The sequence below is a fragment of the Melozone crissalis genome, unplaced genomic scaffold, assembly GCF_028551555.1.
Source record: "Melozone crissalis strain CALT ecotype California unplaced genomic scaffold, PUWL_Pcris_2 ptg000016l_1, whole genome shotgun sequence".
Lineage (NCBI taxonomy): Eukaryota > Metazoa > Chordata > Aves > Passeriformes > Passerellidae > Melozone > Melozone crissalis.
The window spans coordinates 48,919,884-48,936,538 of record NW_026535794.1 but is presented as its reverse complement, the minus strand read 5'-3'; the positions used below and the strand labels follow the sequence as shown (position 1 = coordinate 48,936,538).

Here is a 16,655-nt window from a genome sequence, read left to right as displayed (position 1 = left end):
AACAAAGTGAACCAAATTCTTTTACAGAGCAGATATTTAAATTTTCTCTTTCTCTTTTTTTTTTTTTTAAAGGGACCATTTTATAAAAGCACGTTACAAATGAACACCTATGTTGCCTTGTACAAATTTGTACCACAAGAAAATGAAGACTTGGAGATGAGGTAAACTCCAAAATATTAGTTGATTTTACACATTTGCAGTAATGGTCATATATGACTTTAGGGAAAGGAGGTTTTCTTCTGACATTTTTAATATACACTTTTATAGATGAAGCCATCAAGATACAAAGATGTTCTTACAGTTAAAATGAGCAGATGACCAATTCCTTTAGCAAGGATACAATAGATTAAAAGTTTCAAAAACACTTGTATCACTTTAGGAGCAAGATGCCTTTCAGCTAGAAAATGTTCTCAGCTGCTTTGTTTTTCAATCAGAAGTTTTCAGCTAGGAATTCTCCACCCCTTCTTATGTTAATACTATAAACTTTACCAGTCCTCTTTGATCCTCCCTCTTATTCAGTTGTGTCTGAAAAAAGAGAATGGTGTCCAGCTGCTGGATGGCAGAGTTTTCAGTGAGAATTTTGCAAAATAACCTTGTTAATTGCTATTTTTAGCACTTACTTCCTCAGTTCTGCATCAGTTGCTTGCATTAAAAGGTCCAATCCAAGCCCAGTGAAGCAAAAGGACAGCTTTTCTTTCACTGAAATTATTTTGTTCATGCTGCTCACATTTTGCATGGTCTTGCTGGAGTTCTTACTTTGAAACATGTCACCTGTCTTCAAGGCATCCCTATATCAAAATAATCATGCATGTGCCACAGAATTTAGGGAATTGATAGAGAAATGTCCCTCTCCTCAGCATCTCCAACACTGAAAGCCTTCTTCCTGTTCCCAGCTGTGCCTTCTCATTGCTCTGGAACTAAAAGTGGGGGGGGGATGTAATGCAGAAATTACAAGTTTTCCTATCATTCTGCTTTAATAGCATTTCCTGATCATTAATTTAGGAATGTCTCTTCAGGAAATAACCACAGGACATGGCAACCTTTAGTGCAACTTGCCAGCTATTCTGCTTGAAAGATTCCACTTTGCATCCTGCTCTTTAGGAATGTATTCCATCTTGTGCATTTCTTCCATGACATAGAAAATCTCTCAGACAAGCCTGCACTGGACTACCATCCTCATCCAGACACAGAAATCCAGAAAACACATCAACCTTCAAAATCCTCCTCTTCCACATTTTAGGAGAAAAAGCAGCCTGTGGTCTGAAACGTTCTCTTTCGGGGAACACCAGGCTCTTTCCAGGGATACCAGCTAGGATTTAGACTAGTGGTACTCGATCACAGCAGTGCTGTTTGTCCCTTGGTCACAAATTCAGTAATATTTGTGTTAACATTGTTCCATAAGGGATGTCCAATAGCTGGTAATGTTGCTTTGTTACTGCAGAGCCAGGCAGGATCCAACTCTGTTGCATGAATTCCCATTTAGCTAGAGGTGGGTTCAGTAGAGAAATGTTGTCAAGCAGTGTCCTGGGAACCCAAGTTGGGAAGCAGCCAGGCATTGATCAGCTCCATCATACCAAAGGCAAGTAGCAGGGGAAGGACCTGAGCTGAAAGGAAGAGTTAGGGCAGATTTCTGGAGTTCCCAGCTCATCTCTGAGAGGATACAGTGAGTGGCAGATTACTGCAGTGAAGATGTGTAGCCCTGATTTCAGCTGAAATTTGAATTTACCACAGCCTGGATTTCTTCCCTAACAGCAGGAGCAGTCAGTTGGATTTTCCAGTGCTCTGGCATAATTAAAGTAGGACATTGGAGTACTACACTTGTTCTAAGAGATGGCCTTACATTACCAGAGAGAATCCTGAAGACAAGCAACACCATGTTTCAGACACTGCAGAGAATAGAGTAGAATAGAATAGAATAGAATAGAATAGAATAGAATAGAATAGAATAGAATAGAATAGTTGGAAGGGACCTACAGGAGTCCCTGTAGGGACTTGCCACCTTGTCACCTCCTGAAACCTGTATCACTGAGGTAGAGCAGACGACTTATCCAAAGCTGTGATTTACAGAAGAAAAAATGAGATCTGACTGATTTCAACTAGTAGTAAGAACCAAGTGGGTTACCTCCTATCAGAGATTAGCAGCCTAAATCTAGGGTGCAAGAATAACAGGTCCAGATGGGATTTCTATTTTGAGTCCTTTTTGGAGATTAAAGACATTTATATTAGCTCTCTTCTAGGAAAAAGAAAATCAACAAAATCAACATGCTTTCAACCTAAAATTCTCTGTGCTCAGGCAAGTGACGAGGAGAGACTTTAGGTTCAGTTGCCATCTTTCTCTGACAGCCAAATAAATTTATATTTTCTGGGTTATTTTCTGACAACCAGGCTGAAGAGTATGGGTTGGACAAGGATCCCTAAATCCTTCTTGTTGAAAGTGTTTTTCCTTTAAGTGTAACAGCTCCAATGGCTGTTACCTATTTGAGTGTTTATACTAAATATTAACTGTAGTAAAGGATTCATATATTCTTTCCCATTGAAAAAAAAATCTTTTTCCACTGGGATACCAAATTGTCCATTTTCTCTAGCTTCCTTCCTCACCTCAGTAACATTTTATTATTCCAAACACATTGAAGCAGGTTCTTGAGGAGGGCTTGAAAAAAATCCTGTTTCAGATTGCACAGTTAGAAGACTAAATGCCTGTTTCTCCAGTTGTCAGCAGCAATGATAACCACTTGGAAAGTGGACCAAGGATGCCCACCACTGACCACACCTCCAGCTGCATACTGGACAGATCCACATTTTCTATGCATGCTCTGAAAAAGCCTGTTGAATTGGACCTGTTATCCACCATAACAGATGCTCCAGATGTGTTTACAGGCTCTTGTGCTGATACCTCAACAATACACTGAGCCTAACAGGGAAGGTTGAATAATTAGAGGTCAACAATTAATTTTATTAGGATCACAAAATGTCTCTTATCCAGCAAACAGAGCTTTCTGGAGTTAATCCCTTTGGAAATGGTCTCCCACTTAATTTCTACAACATACCACCATTATAAGTATGTAGGAATGTTGATGAAGTGCCACCAGTAGGGGGGGAAATGTCAAATAACTGTTCAACTACCTGCACAAAATCAGCTTAGCAAATTTTGCTATTAGTGTTTCCAGCCAAATTATTCTCCTAGCTCTGCTTTGGAACTAGTCAGCTGGATGCTGATACTTAGCAATTACAACTCAGCACCACACATTAGAAAGGTAAATATGTCCCATTCAAATCAAAAAGACATTCTTGGGCAGAATTATATCCCTGCTGACTAATTGCCTTTGTCAGTAAAATAGAACTATTTTCCTGTCGCCTTCCTTCTGCAATCACAGCTTGAAAACACAGATGATGAAGTAGTGTGTCCCAACAGTGTGAAATGTCTTAAAATAAAGCAATAATGTGTTTAATAAAGAGGTTCTGTATTTTAAACAGTTCCTTAAAAAACAGGAAGCAAAACTTCCAGTTCATAGATGTCTCAAAATAAAGATCTAGCCCCAAGATACAGAGACTGCCTTTCTACATTAATATGTGTGACTGAAGAAAACCTTGCCACCTTATTGGGTCTACCTTCAGTGAACACTCAAACAAAATAACCATGTGAGGACCACCTTCCTATTAGAAGGAAATTGTGAAAGCTGATTCAATATGACAATTATGTAAGTCATCTTACATCCTATTCCTCTTCTAATCACAGGCCAGGAGATATGATCACACTTCTGGAAGACTCTAATGAAGACTGGTGGAAGGTATGTGATAATCACTTTATGTCTGTTTTCTTTCCAAAATGAAAAATATATTGTTTTCAATACTGAAATTGTATTAAAGCTTCTACTGTTAACAATCTTCTTCTATCAATATGCTTCCTTCATAGGGGAGAATTGATGACAGAACTGGATATTTTCCTGCTAACTTTGTTCAGAGAGTGCAACAAAATGAGAAGATTTACAGGTGTATCAGGACATTCATTGGCTGCAAGGAACAGGGACAGATAACTCTGAAAGAGAACCAGGTAAGATCCTCTGTGCTGGACGCTCACTGGACTCACTAGAGCATCCAGCAGTCTTACCAAGGACTGAAGGGAAAATTATGCAACATGAGGACAGGCAGATGTTTTTACTGCAATTCTGGAAGGTTTATTATTTGAATGGTAACAGTGTCTAGTAGCCAGTTAAGTGCAGTGTTTGCCTTGTGCAAACACATACTTGATGCCTAACATAGCCTGAATTTTTTCAGTTTCACAGACATTCATAGTGTTACTTTATATATTTCTCATTCTCTTACTGACTTCAGAGAGATGAACACAGAGTCTTAGCAGTAGACCTTGAGTGCCAGAAAAATGATCTGGTTTTCTCCCCACTATTAGAGCTAATCTAATAAAAGATAATGCCTCCCTCTCCAGATGCTAACTTACCTAAAGATCTAAACACAGCCCATTGTCTTTGCTTCAACAGGAAGAGAGTTAAGAGAGCATGACACAAAGCTGTAAATCCTAAATGTGACACTTGTTCTCCAGTTGCAAGGTGTATTTAATCCTTTTTTTGTGTCTGTCACCACTTAAATACCCTTTCTACAGGCTGTAATTTATTTTAAGCTTTAAGTGCTCCTGTGAGCTTAAGTACTACATTTGGTGAGGACTTGCAGGGTCCATTCACCCAGGTGTATTTTCAGCAGCTCCTTCTATTTTGTGTCCTTTAGATAGGTTCACTAGGCATAAGCCATGACCCAAAACCTGCATTAAGGGACAGGTTTGTGGCATATGCTCATCTAATTACGATGACATACACACAGCTTGAGTTCTCTGAAATCTGGATGCAATAGAAAGGTGGATTTTCTCACTGCACCTTGCAAAGTGCTTTCCTGTGGCAACTGTGTCACATCACCAGAAATGGTTTGCCTTAAAACCTGAACAGCCACTGATTTTAATAAAGCAGAGAAGAAGTCAGAACCAGTGTGGACTTGAGGGCTGTAGATTTTTCCATACAGAACTTCTTTAATGCTTCACTGGTGGATAAGATTAACTTACAGCTTGGCTGCTGCTGATTTGTGGGCATAGCAAAACATAAAAGTGCAAACAATCCTTGGGTGCACACAACTTTCAAAGGAAGGCACAGAAATACAGTGCCCAGAATGTATTTTAGCTGCCCCTGTACACATAGTACATTGGGCAGCTCTGTAGTTTCCAGAAAGAAAGTTCTTACATTCTTTTTACCCAACATCTCTTATAAATTTTTTCTCTCTGTACACACAGAAAAAAAGAAATATTACCAGAGCAGAACAAGAGCTTTTGGAGGCTTTATGTTCTAAAATAAGCAATACACAAGGGCAAAGGTAGGAAATGGTAGTGTTGGAACATGGCATGCCAGCATGAGGGAATGGTCAAGACGTGTGTCACTTCTCATTAGTGGGTGTCCCAGATCATCTCTGTCAGCGTGGCTGCTGCTGCAAGCAGTGAGAGCCCAGTTGCTTCCCTCAGTTCTCACAAAACCTCAGTTTCCAAGTGGGCAGCTCTGGCAGCTTCATCTAAACACAAGGACCATCCTGTTGTCCCTATTTCATAATGGCATCACAAAGGGATCTCAGAGTCAGGGTGCCTCATCCTCTCTGGCAAGGCAGGAGGTAAAGAAAGGGATGAATAGATCCTGTACCCCTACTGCCTCCTTTCCTTAAAAAACTTTTTCAGCTCTATCTCAAGCCCACACAAATGCTGAGGCTGAATATCAATGCTGTCTGCTGCTTGCTCCATGTGGGAGAGGCTTCAGAGGAAGAAATAAATAAATATTTGTTGTGAAACAGGGGGCAGAGACCAGACTGCACAAACACATGAATGCAGAGACATGAGAGGAAAGGAGCATAGCAAACAGATCCTGCTCCTCTCTCACACGAATTATGCAAAAGGGGATCATCTAAGTAGCTTGAAGGTCATTTTGAGTAATTTCCAAGTGGGACAGCACCAGTGAGGCCATGGACACTTATCTGCTTCCTGCTACCCTCCACACTGGGCACAATTTTTTATATTTTTTTATAAAAAACAACTCTGCCTTCACTGTGGAAAAACTCTTATTGTAAAAAAAAATTAATTGTTATTGAGAATTTTTTACTTTAAAAATGTATTTTATATTTCCAAAGTCAAGTTTCCTTTCTTCTTTCTTCAGCCATTTCTCTTATTTTCTGGCCTTTATTTCTCCACTGTTTTACACATGAAGCAGAGAGAGAGGTGCAATAGGGGAAGGCATGGCAAAAACAAAGTTATCTGAATGGGACTTCTGGGAAAACTTAGGCACAATTTTTTTTGTTTGTCTTTTGGTCTGTTGGGAATTTCTGTGGAATGTCATCAGCCATGTTACCTGTCTCCAGGCACAGTGTTCAGACTGCTGTGAATGCAATACGTGTACTATGTGCAAAGCACTGACTTCTTCCAGATTAGCATGCAGGGGAGATTATTCATCACTACTTATTCCTGTCAAGTCTCACTTTAGCTAGAAAAACTCATTAACTGGTCTAATAAATCCCTGTGACTCTAGGATGGCAAAGTTACTTCACTGAGTCCCTTTCCATGTGGTCTAAAAAGAGCACAGAACCATTCTGACAATGAAAGCAAGGATGACGCACTAACAGAAAAACTGATCCAGTGAGAATAATATGAATTTTCTTTATATTGCTTGATACCTCCCATGGTTTATTCTTCAGGTCTCTGTCCTCTCATGCCATATATGAATTTTTCTGGGTAAAGAGTCTACTCTTGTAAGGCAAAAGGCAATAAATTCATATCAACAAACCTACATGGCTATCCTAGAAAAAGTCACTTTAAGATACAAGCAGAGATACTTTCAAAGTCTGAGGCACAGTGAGTGATACTTTTTCTTCAATCATTTGGTTTCATGCCATGGAAATAACATTTGAAGTTTCAGCTTCATGCACCCTTTCTGGCAAAGCCAATATTCAGGGAGAGGGCTGAAGAATAACCACAGTTTGTTCACCCACCTTGAGCAGTATGCACAAGCTAATCTTCACAAAGGATCTCTTGAAAATTTCACTACACAATACGAAACCCAGGCTGGAGGATAAAAAGTGTACTGCTTCAGAGATGCCAGCATCTTGGAATTTAAGGTTCGCTGGCTGATTTTTAAGTTTCAAACCAGTTCAGAAAATGACTGGGCACCACCAGGCTCGATCAGGGATCTGTAGGATGTAGGCAGGCATAGCTCCTGACATCAGTAAATCAAGATTATCAATAAGGAAACCAAATCTGACCAATTTCAGTGGATTTCCACACTTTCAAGCTGTTCTCACAAACAATATGAACTGCATAATTTCCAACTCTGATTGTATCATCACTTGTATATATATATTTTCCCCAGCCTGTAACTTCTGCCCTAGACTACCCAAATTCATTACCAAACATTATAAAAATACTTCTTTGCATGACAACAGGCTCTGATTTGACCTATGTTCACAAAAGAAAAAAAAATCACAATATCTAATATATCATCAATATTTGGAAAAGTATCTCTTAAAATGCCTTTAAGGTATTTAATCATCCTTATTTTTAAAGAATTCAAAATAATCCGCTGTTTGAATGTCTGATTTTAGTTTGAAAAAGATCCTACTCACACCTTTTCCTGGCTGTCTCTGACACCTAACAGTCACACTAACACAAATTAGTTTAGAGCTGGGCTTTTTGTATTTAAATAACACAATTGATTTTAAATTGTGGAAGTGATCTTGGACAACAGAAATTACCCCAAATCATGACATTTGTAAGAAACTGGGAATCAGAAGCTCTTTACCTCATCCAGAGTGCACTTTGAATATACATAGAAGTCAGTGCAACTTTTTGTGATGGGTGTTTTACAAATGTCTCATATCCACAAGGCTGGGCATAACAAGGCAGGATTGGAGATCAGGTCTACAAACTCAGGAAATCCACCTCTCTCAGGTCTTCTGATTAGCCTGGATGCTTTGTTCCTACCTGGCTTTTCACTTCATTTGCTAGGAGTTACTTATCTCCCCATATTTTTGTGATGCTGTATAAGAAGCTGAGCTTCTAAGAGCATGACTCAGCTGCCTTTGAAAATCAGTTTCATCACAGTGACTTATGCATTCAAATTAGAACACTTAAAAGGCAAACTCATCACTGAAAGCAATGTTGCAGCTCTTCGTGTGCTCCCCATCTCTAAGTGCTGCACCTCACAGCTACGCTGGAAGGGAGCAGGGTCATTTTCCAGCTCTCTCTGATTTTCATGGACATCAGTCAATGAGAAGGGATGGGTGTCCCCATTCATTCAGGGATGCTGAGTGGCACAAAAGGTTTGCAAGAGTCCAAAACAAGGGCACAGATCATCCAGTCTAGTCCAGGTCTTCTTTAAAAACCTTAGGTGACATGGGTAAAACAAGACCGTGTTCTCGGTCCAAAAGTTAGTGAAACAACTGATATAAAACCCTTCATCATCATTTGCACTATGACTCTATGGGTATGGAAAGTGAACTGCTCAGCATTTCCATCCCAAGGCTCACACAGGCAAGGACCTTGGTGCCCTGGCAGCAGCAGATACAGAAGCTCACAGTGTCCCTGTGCTGTCACTCTTGCAAACAGAAGGCTTGAACTTGCAGACCTCTTGACCTGGCACTCTCTATGGGCTCCAAGATAGATCTTGAAACTGTACTGCCCTCATAACCAAAGTCCTACTTCATCAGAACCGGTCTGTGGCTGTCACATGGGTTAATTATGTGGAAGAAAGAAGAGCTGCTAAAAGGTACAGCAATTTCAAAATTACTCCCAAAGAGAACTGGCCATTTAAACCCAAATTCAAAGCACAGGATTTAGAACAGGAATGCCCATGCAGTCAAAGGACAGTTTCCTAATTGCTCATCTCCCTCACCTGCTCAGGGCTGACTGACAGATAAAGAATTCTCAGGGCAGCTGTTGACAAGTTCAGACAACAGTCACAATCTGAATGTTTGGGGTTTTTTTACAAACTTTTTAAAGCTAATGAGATGAAAGAATGGGGAAGTAACTTTATAATAATGGATCCCACTTTCAGATAATTCTGAAGATAACTTTTTGAGTGAGAAACAGCCTGAGATGCGGTTTCTTGCCCTGTGGCTTACTCCACCACTAATCTCTTGAGCCAGAGTACAGGGGGAAAATCCCAACCGTCCCCCTTTGTGTTCCAACCAAATTCACTGAAGAGTGGTTTCTGTGGCTCACTTTTGTAGTCAGGCCAGCAGCTTGTCACCCAAAACATGCCAGCCTGAGTAGTGCCATCTGAAGCAGCTTCCAACTTAATTCAGAAAACCATAACCACTTGTTGGTACCTGTGGCACCTCATTCCTTCACAACCATCATCTTTGCCATCTCTCATCAAGGCCAATCCTCAACAACAGCTGGTCCATCAGGTGAAATCCAAAACTCTGGATGCTACCATGTCCTCATCGGGATTACTCTGAATTTACACCTATGTAAGAAAAGCAAGAGCCAAATCTCCAGGATACAACTTGTGAGTGGAATCTGTGGCAGCATACATAAAAGGGGATGAGAGCTAAAGTGGCCAGAGATGGTATTTTATTCAGTCTTCTCTGAAAAGTGCAGAATTTGGAGCAGCTCCAGGGCTTTGCAAAGTTCCAGCAGCTGTCACAGACCCAGGAGACCTCCTGAGTGGCACAGGATTATGAAAGTGTGACATTTTGTGGCCAAACTTATTCTGCCCCTGAACTCTAACCTTCCTTGGAAAGTAGTGAGAAAAAACTCTGCCATCTGGGGTCTGGCACATGCAAGGCTTAGTGTCTTAGCATGAGAGAATTTCAGCTGGAATTTGGGAAAATTCAGATCAGTGTATTGGTATGTGGAATGAGAGTTCTCACATAAAGGCATTGTACACCTCATGCCCCGTGAAAATCTGAAGTTACCACTGTAGCAGAGGACGCATTGATATTAAGGAGCACTCAAATGAGCAAAAACAAAAAAAAATAATACCTCATTCCACTGAAAATAGAAGAAATCTGCCATATTTTTCTCTCCAAAAACAAAGAAAAAGTGTTCAGAAAACGCAGTATTTTTCTTTTCTCTACAAATCATTCTGCTGACAATACAAGACAACAGGGGAAACCACTCTGTTCTTGCAATATGTTCTGCACAGCACCAGAGAGGTTCAGCAAAAAAATGCCCCAGGTTTAGTGAGCAATGTAGACCTGCTGGAGATGTGATAATTTTGGGGATCCTATCAAAAAGCTAGAAGTCTTGCAGACATCTTCAGTTAGGAGAAAAACGCAATGATGTAGTGAATCACTCCTTTTAACCACCCAGCTTTAGTTATGGAGAAGGTGCAAAGACTCATGGAAGTGGGGATCAACTGCAAAGGGGAACTTTGCAACTGATGCTCCTTCCCACACTTGGATAGTCTTCCATACTTAACCACCCTTAGTCTTGTGCTTCGTTGCAGGCTTTTTCTCTCATCATTTCTTTCTTAGAGACAGAGACCAACAGAAAGCAGTAGTCAGAAACACCTTTCACTGTCCATGTGCTTTGCACTCTCTGTTTTGAATGGTGATGTGACTGCAGAGGAAGCAGATGCTGTGCTGGGAATTCATGACATAAATGAGCTTGGCTGTTTTGCAACAGAACCTAAACTAGACAGCATCAATTCTAGACCTCTCCCACGCTTTCCATATGATTTAGCCCAAACAACAATACATTATTCTTTCTAATTGCATGTCAGCTCCGTTGGTGTGCTCAGTCATTCTGCCCCAGGGATCCAATTCCATTAGTGTTGAGTAGGCAGGATAAGTAAGAAAATTAATGAGTCCATTTTCTTTCCAAAACTTTGTCTGCAGGTACAGAGATCCACCTACCTATTTCCAAATACTAGAAGTGGTAAATGTGAAGCAGCTTCACCACCTTCTTATAACTTTTCATTTCCTTCTGGCAGCATCAGTGCTGCTAGTAAATTTTATGCAGCAACAGGACAAGCTGGCCTAGAATTCAGACATGGTATTTAGGTGTCACCCATAATAGTAATGCTGAAATGGATTTATCCAGGAATACATTAGAGCTATTTTTGTTCGTTTCATATCCTGTGAATTATTGTAAATAAACATTGTAAATACTTATCAGACAGAGATGAGTGTTAGTCCAGATAGAGGGCTGGCACTGACATCATGAGAAATCAGTGTACGGAGTGGTCTCAATAGGACTGTCAGTTTTCCGGCTATATTTTAATCTTGTTTGACTAGTAGGAAATATATAGTTCTTTGGCACAGAAATTTGAAAACAAGTCTTTATTTGGTGTGGTGCTGTGCCCAGTCTAATGTGCCTGTGCCACTAGGCTTTCAAATGGTTCAGCCATTACCAGATGTTTCAAGAAGGGCCTTAAAGTGGAAATGCCTGAGAAGAGAGAGGTCAGGAGGAAATTAAAGTCTTTACCAGAGTGTAATATTTGTGCTGTTAAAAAGACAACATGGTTTCATGACTGTTTCCCTGTGGAGCAGGTGCTGTGGAAACACTGTCAAAGAGCTGGATTTGGGTCACACATTTTGGAATCCAAAACAGGCAGGTGGGAGGGTTGAGTAAATGTCATAATCCACTGCTTGTCTCAGAAGTACTGAGGCTCCTTTAACATGCAAAAGAGAATATGCTTGCATTCAGGTCAGCTGCTACCAGGACCCCTGATTACTTTTCACCATTAGGTGCTGAGGGAGTCAGATAGCTCATGATCTGAAATACCCATTTTTCTCATACACAGACAACTCCAGCATGATCATTACAGTAGGCTGAAGTCAACATTCGAGTTTCAAAATCTTTTATCCACCACAAAGTCCTTAACAATTTTGATATCTCTCATGCTTATGTGGCACTTCAGGGAGATAGGGGAAAGGTAAGTCTCTAAATATGTGAGTCTGAGATTCTTATCAAAGCAGTGAGAGTCCAACAGGGATTGTTCTACTTATAGACATAACTAGCAGGATGTCTAGCCTGCCTGATATATACCCTGGAATAATTTGTCTCTTTGATCATGGCAAAGAGTTTAACATTTTGATACCTTTTTTGTATTCAGATTTGTGTGACTTCCGAAAAGGAACACGATGGCTTTATCAAGGTATACAGCGGGAAGAAGAAAGGCTTTGTCCCCATAGATGTCTTGGAAAACATCTGATTCCAACAGCCCACTCCCTGCAGTGGGAGCCCTTTGTTGGCAATGCCTGTCTGCCTCATCTCACACTGTGTCAACCCAGATGGGCTGTCTTGCAGATGTTCAGGGAAATTGTGAGAAAACTGCAACAACATGAAGAAAAAGACATTTAGACTGCCACAGCAACACAAAAATTATGAAAAGTTGAATGTTTGAAAGAAAATGTAGTCAGAAACCACCAGGGAAATAAGAGGCCCTTGGATTGTAACAGGAATAAGGTAAGGGAGGGAGAAGAACAAAGCCTGGGCTGATTTCTGGTGCAGGATGGCTGCTACAACCCTGACGGAGACAGACAGCTTGTTCTGAAGGACTAAACTAGCGTCCTGTTCTTGTGTCTTAGGAAACTGTTGGACTGCTTTCTTGTTTGAAGTGTGTATTTTGGGGGATGGGGGAAAAATACCGTTCAAACTGTCCTCGTACTACAGTCCAATGCTTGTAGTAGAGTGTGGCTGTGGTTCTACAGATTTGTCCCCAACACCACCCGAGTTTCAGCGTTTAGTCCTGGTGTTTAGTCTCACAACAAATCAGTTTGGAGACACCGTGTGAATGTCAGTTCGAGAAATGCACTGTGCCCTGGAAGCTGGCAACTTTCTCTTTCTGTGCAATCTTCCCATAGGAAAGAGTAGCGAATTTGTGTGTCCTTTGTTTTCTCTGTATATGAACAAAAGCTCTCAGCGTATGTTGGGTGTGTGTTGGCTGCTCTCATAGGTCACAAAAATAGCTGGGCCTTGGATTCACAAGCCTGCTTGGAAGCATCGCTCTGTGTTTCCTTCACCCTGATCTGGTGATACAGAAAATGGGTAAAACGCTGGGAGACAGCCACAGGCTTGAAACATTTTATATTTTTCTGTGTTTATTGCACTTAAAACATTTTATATATTAATCCTATTTATAAAAAAATAAAACAGTTATATAACCCACTGGAAGGCTGAAAATGTTAGGAAAAGACAGGCTGCACACAGGACTGAAGTCTGTAATTATCAAAATGCAGAACTTGTGACAGAAAGGCACTGAGTGTCTTGGTGGTGTGCTCACACACCAACGCTCTCTTCTCCATTTGCTAAATAGAAGTTTTGCAGATTCAGCAGTAAATACACCAACATAAATTTTTCCTTGGTGTAAACCACCGTGATCATCCCTTGAGTCTTTTCCATGCTGGTGAGACTGTGCAGACATCCCTGTTTTGTCCATATAAGCCTCCATCGTCAAATGTGTTCTGGGCACAGGAACCTTTCAGGGAGCAGTCTGTGGGACCTTGACTAAATTACACAAGTCAGTCAGTGCCAATTCTGTTGTAAAGCAGGGGCCTATGATATTTGAAGACAGGAAACCTAATTTCCAAGTATTCAATTGGATGTAATTGCACCAAATACACTTAAACAGCTTAGCATGCATTGTGACGTAGAGATTAAGCCCTATCCTAAAGCTCCCTGCTGAATTCATGCTGTCTTGGACTAGCTTGAAACTAAATGCCTGTCTTTTCTGTGACTAACCACAAATTGGTGTCCTAAATCCTGCTGCTGCATGCCAGGCTAGTATAGGCCTTTGCAACGTTGATGCTCTTTCTAAAAACAGCAGCTGCTGATCCTGTTCCCATGTGTTGAGTCAGGTTGAAGCTGTGTTGCATAGCCCAGGTCTCAGTAGCTGAGTTGCCCTATTTGAATTGCTGAATTTGCTCAAAGCCTTATAAAATCCAGGTGAACGCTACACTTGACCAGAAGTTCTCAGTGCAGATTGGTCTTCAGTCTCTTAGAGACATATTTTGCTGCTGTTATGCACCCTTTATTGCAGAGGAAATTGGAGGGCTGCCAGCTGCTGAAACATGGCCCTTTATAATGCAACCAGTCCATACTGATTATCAACAAACTCCTGGCTGATCAAAGGTATCCGATTTCATACCTTCTGTGGGAATATCAGCAGGGGTTTCTTTTCCACTTCAAACAACATTTGCTCAGCTCATTTTCTTAAACAACTAATAAACTCAGTGGGAGAGGATTCTGATAATCCTTAAGGATCAAGAGGAAAAGCAGTAGAGACATATTAATCCAGTCTGCTTTATAAGATTATTTTTTATATATATATTCACCCATTCAAAGGAAAAACTCAAATGTTTGTTACAACTGAAATTTTTGCTACTTTTGATCAGGCCTGTCAAGTGGAGAAAAGGAAATCTGTATTAATCTATACATACGTGCTATTGTTTACATTATTGCATCATACTGTGATTCCCCCTTTTTCAGTCTTCTATGACTCTGATTTATCCCTACAATGTGCATCATACTATTCAAAGAATTATATGAATATTACCTACAATTCACAATGGCCTTTAATCAATGTCAGTTTTATTCCTTTTGATACTGAGCAATAAATAATAAAGTGACTGAGTAAAAACAAAACAGGCCTTATGTGGACTGCATTACATCTGAGAAACTATTGCTTCTGAACCAAAGCTTTCATGTTTATGTTTTCTTTGTGATTTTGGTTGCTTGCTTGCTTGCTTTTGTCTTTTTACTGGGCTTTTTCTGCCATTCAATATGTAGATGTAATTTATGCCTAATTTAGCAAGAAGCACATATCATACATGAGTCTTACTTTAAGCATGTGATTCATTGGCTATTTCCATGCTTAAAGCTGAAGTACTTTGCTAAATTAAGGTCATTTTACTCAAATTTATTTTGGATGCCTTACTCTTAATCCAGACAAGTATCTCATCACTTTTTTTACTACCATATGCAGTTTGCAATAGGTACTGTGTTAGCAAGCAGTTAAAAATCAGACAGAAGATGGAATGGATTTTATCCGACATATGTTAAGAAAAGCTGAATTTTAGGAGATAAATGCTGCTCAGATTTAATTTAATATTCTGCTTAATAAAGACTATGTGATGGTTGGAAGGAGAGTAGAAGTGTGTGTGTCTTGGCTTTTTTGCATCAGACTATGGAATTTTCGTTACCCAACTTGAAGCACAGTCACTAAACCCATCAGCAACAGATGTTACTGAGCATTTCCATTTAAAATTTACAACGCTTGCACTTGCCACATTTAACAAACCATTTCTAACGTATTTCTGCAATGTGTGTAATGTGTGGATTCAGAAGGAAGTTTTGTGGTGGGGCCACCCTGAACACTTGTTTCTGGCATATCAGAAAGTAGTTTTAGCCGTTCAACATCTCATCACAGCATAAAACTGCCTATAGAATATTTTCCTATGTGCTGGGAACAGCTGAACAACATGAATTGAGTTTGAGCTGCCCAAATCGTGATCTTCTCCCTTCAGCAAATAACACGTTATCACAGTTTACTATGACCTCTTCCTGCACTTGGACTCAGTGACTCCATCTGGAGATGAGTGCTGCAGCACAACACCATTCAGCTGTGGGTTCATTGCCCCAGTGGAACTACCACATTATGCCTACAAACTTTGGATGCCTTAGAAATGCTTACAGCCCTTTTTTCTAATTATTTGTCAAGATTCGATTGACTAAATATAGCACTCAGTGCCATTAGAGGAGCATGCACAGGATTGGCAGAAAGTGTCATGGGAGACTTGGAAGAGCTGCAACCTTCTAAAGAAGCCACAGGAGACCATGTAGGTTTTCTAAAATGGAACTAGACAGATGTCTTTGTAAAATTAACCCAACTCATTTATTTTAAATATGTGCAGACAAGTCTGATTTATTGAGCATTTAAAAGACATCTTTCTTTCCGTAAAGGATGCTGAATAAATGCAGTATGCCATATCAATCTTATCCTATTTAAATCCAAAGTAAAAAAGAACCATTGAATGCCATAAGGACTCAAGTTCATTATTTTGCAAAAGGCTCGTCAGTGTTACTTTTCTCCCAAAAACCAATGATGTCATTCGTCTGATCTATTTATATCTGTACCAGATGACACCTGACTACCACATATCCTGTACTTTTTACAGTAACTCTGAAGGTACTGCTCATGATTATTGTTAGAAATGAGGAAAGAGATGCATTTTTCCCCTTTTTCTTTTTATAGAATTTCTTTTGCTGGCTGGTGGGTAAGGGTCGCTTCCTAAATAGAACACATAAAATATAAGGAGGGAGGAGTGTGAATGATATTCCCATGCATACTCCTGTACTTTGCTCTACTACAAATAGGATCAGACCAACACAAGTGTTTCATTTCATGTTTGAGGCATTTCATAATAAATGCAGTCCCAAATTATCATCCACATTTTGCTCACTGCATTTTGCAACGCAAGGAGAATAAATATTTTCCCCAGTGGGAATATATGTCATCACAATGTTGAGTTTTCCATAGCTAAAAAGAGCATCTGGATCTAAGAGGTACATGGGAGTTATTTTTAAAACCATCCTTTATATAGAAAACTGTTATGTGCCTGGAGAATGAACACTTGGCAGGGTTGGTACAAAAGAGGCCCAGAAAAATTTTAGCAGG

At 40.1% G+C, this 16,655-nt stretch overlaps 1 protein-coding gene across 2 annotated transcripts in view; it reads left to right on the top strand.

Moving 5' to 3' along the window:
• STAC (SH3 and cysteine rich domain) overlaps positions 1-13,412 on the top strand; it is a 71,056-nt gene extending 57,644 nt beyond the window's left edge. For both annotated transcript variants that reach the window (XM_054274132.1, XM_054274131.1), the window contains 4 exons: positions 73-161; positions 3,737-3,788; positions 3,914-4,051; positions 12,093-13,412. In XM_054274132.1, coding sequence (XP_054130107.1) covers positions 73-161; positions 3,737-3,788; positions 3,914-4,051; positions 12,093-12,191 — 378 coding nt within the window. In that variant the 3' untranslated portion in view covers positions 12,192-13,412. The remainder of the gene's footprint in view (positions 1-72; positions 162-3,736; positions 3,789-3,913; positions 4,052-12,092) is intronic.
• Positions 13,413-16,655: the final 3,243 nt, after the last annotated feature.